The 2475-nt window shown below is 40.8% G+C and overlaps 1 protein-coding gene across 5 annotated transcripts in view; it reads right to left on the reverse strand.

The window, feature by feature from the left end:
* Positions 1 to 783: 783 nt before the first annotated feature.
* Positions 784 to 2475, reverse strand: part of specc1 (sperm antigen with calponin homology and coiled-coil domains 1) — an 80148-nt gene continuing 78456 nt past the window's right edge. For all 5 annotated transcript variants that reach the window (XM_032533446.1, XM_032533449.1, XM_032533448.1 and 2 more), the window contains one exon: positions 784 to 2125. In XM_032533446.1, the coding sequence (XP_032389337.1) occupies positions 2036 to 2125 (90 nt within the window). In that variant the 3' untranslated portion in view covers positions 784 to 2035. The remainder of the gene's footprint in view (positions 2126 to 2475) is intronic.

Here is a 2475-nt window from a genome sequence, read left to right on the forward strand (position 1 = left end):
TCTGTTTTACACAGAAGCCACTCCCCTAACACACACACATACAGACAGACACACACACACGCGCGCGAGAGATGGAATCCCAAACGAGCGTCACCGGTCCGCCGTGCGTAATTACGCGCAAAATAAACCGCTTTCAACGAAGCCCATACGTGCTTTCCCTTCCTTTTAAATACAGTTAACTTTGTATAGCTTGCGCACACACGCACGCGCGTCCATACCGCTCACAGACACGTAGCTCCATCTGGTTGATGTCATAACTAAACCGCGGAGTTTTTGCCCCCGCGGGGGCAAACGCAACCAACAGAACTTCATTTACTCACTTTTTAGTGAGTGGCTGACGCAAACGCACGAGGAAGTCAAAATAGAAGGAATATTTATAGTGAGAAACCAGGTTTAAATAAGAAAAGACACATTCTGTTTCTAAAACCAAGACCAAGTGTTTTTTTAATTTTCCATTTTTCCATTTCCATCTCCATTTTTAATCCGCCTAACACTCTTTTCCATTATCTCAGTGTTACCTGCTGCTGCAGTTGAAATGTGTCTAAGTAGAAAAGGTGTGACGTGACGAGCAGGCAACACTTTTCCACTCAGTCTTCTCACTTCTCACTTACCCACGTTTCACACACACAACCCTAAAAGAGCAGTTCAATATGTAGGTAAATATGGTGGAAAATATGCATAGTTTCAAACCAGTTTAACCTCATCTAGAGCAACACAGAACTGGGTCAAAATATAACCTAAAGAAGAATAAAAAAACTGGATAATTGAATTTAAAACTCCTTTATTGAGCAATATCCACCCAACAGGCCTCCAGATCTGACAGCCGTGCATAGAAAACTGCACACACTCCTGTCCACATTCTCACTTTTCAGAAAGTCTTGTAAATAAATAAATAACACTTCTATTGTCCAAAACATGAGGGCAACTGCAAAATGGAGGCTTATTTAAATCTTAACACAGAGAAAGTAAAAGTAAAAGTGCCTCAACTATACATGTAAAAGTCATTCTCTCCTTCATAAATTAACATGGCATGCCAAATATTTATATATACTGTGTATATACATATATATTTTGCAAAGCAGCTGCAGTACCATAGTTGTCGAGGGACTCTTGATGGAAACGCGGAACACAGGAAGACACAGTGTCATGGTTCGATTCAGCAAAATCCTTAACACTGTAGACAATGCACACATAGAGATCAATCTGTTTTCAAAAAATATTTCTACAAAACTATTTAGCAACTCTCGTAGGGTTAGATCATTTTTAGTGTCACATCACAGATGGCAGCTAAGGTTTATCCGTTTTCTATTCTTTAAGAACACACCTTAAAAGTGAAAATATAGAGACTTCAGTTCAACTCAACCCTGTCAGTCCAAAATAATCCAGTACTCTGCTCTGCAAAATATAACTCGCAGTGATTGATCCAAACAAAATGAAAAAAAAGTTAGGTTTCCCAAGGCTTTCCTCATGATGTCCCACTCACACAGGTTCCACTTTCACCATGCATAGATAGTCCTAGCACATGTTTGGCACAAAAATGACCAGAAGCAGAGCGTTTGAGTCACAAACACTGACAAATAGCAAATGAAAAAATATATTTTCTACTGACAGCCAGTTTGTGACAAAAGTTATGTATTTCTGTCATTTCTTTCAAAGACAATACAGAGTGTTTAATACAACAAAAAAATCAAATAAAATCAGTTTTTAATCCTCTTAGTTGTGCTGTCAACTGCCACACGGCTTAAACTGCACCACAATGTGCGATCTGCTTTCATTCGTCTGTGAATCAGACGCTCAAGAAACACTAAGCTTCTGCAAAGGAACAAAGGAACGGGTTTCTCGGCAGAAGTCTTTGTTAATCTGGGCCTCAGCGCCTAATGTAGCGTCCGGTTAAAAAAAGGAGAAAACAGCAGCTTGGTGACTGAGGGTTCAGGTGGCAGCGTCTGTCTGTCTGTCTGTCTGGAGGGAGAGTGTACCGCCGTGCTGACAGTGACAGGACAGTGCTGCAGTGTCTCCAGCTCCACTTCCCCACCCGTCAGGTCTCAAAGTACTTGTAGATCTGAGCGAGGTACTGCATGACGCTCTGCCAGTCCGGCCTGTCCGTCTTCATCAGCTCTTCGATGTCCTGTTTGGAACAGAAAGACGAGTTACATTTTAGATTTAGGTGGACGAGATATGGTATTTTTATAGTAATAATGTTGAGCTTTACAAACAACAACAATCTTGGGCACATCAGATAGGGTACTGTAAAATATCATGATGTCATGGATGTGTAACGGTAAATGGTGAGCAGCATTATTATGAAGTCACTCGTGATAAGAGCGTCTGGCAAATGTTAGGGATTTCCCAGATTACAGAGCCCCCATTAGTCTTTAAACATTAGAACAAAATGCAAAATCTGCGAGTTTCATCCCATCATACTGCAAGACACCACCCAAAAACATGGAATCCTTTGCATTCATCACTGTTGATTGA

Source organism: Etheostoma spectabile, chromosome 13, assembly GCF_008692095.1.
Source record: "Etheostoma spectabile isolate EspeVRDwgs_2016 chromosome 13, UIUC_Espe_1.0, whole genome shotgun sequence".
NCBI lineage: Eukaryota > Metazoa > Chordata > Actinopteri > Perciformes > Percidae > Etheostoma > Etheostoma spectabile.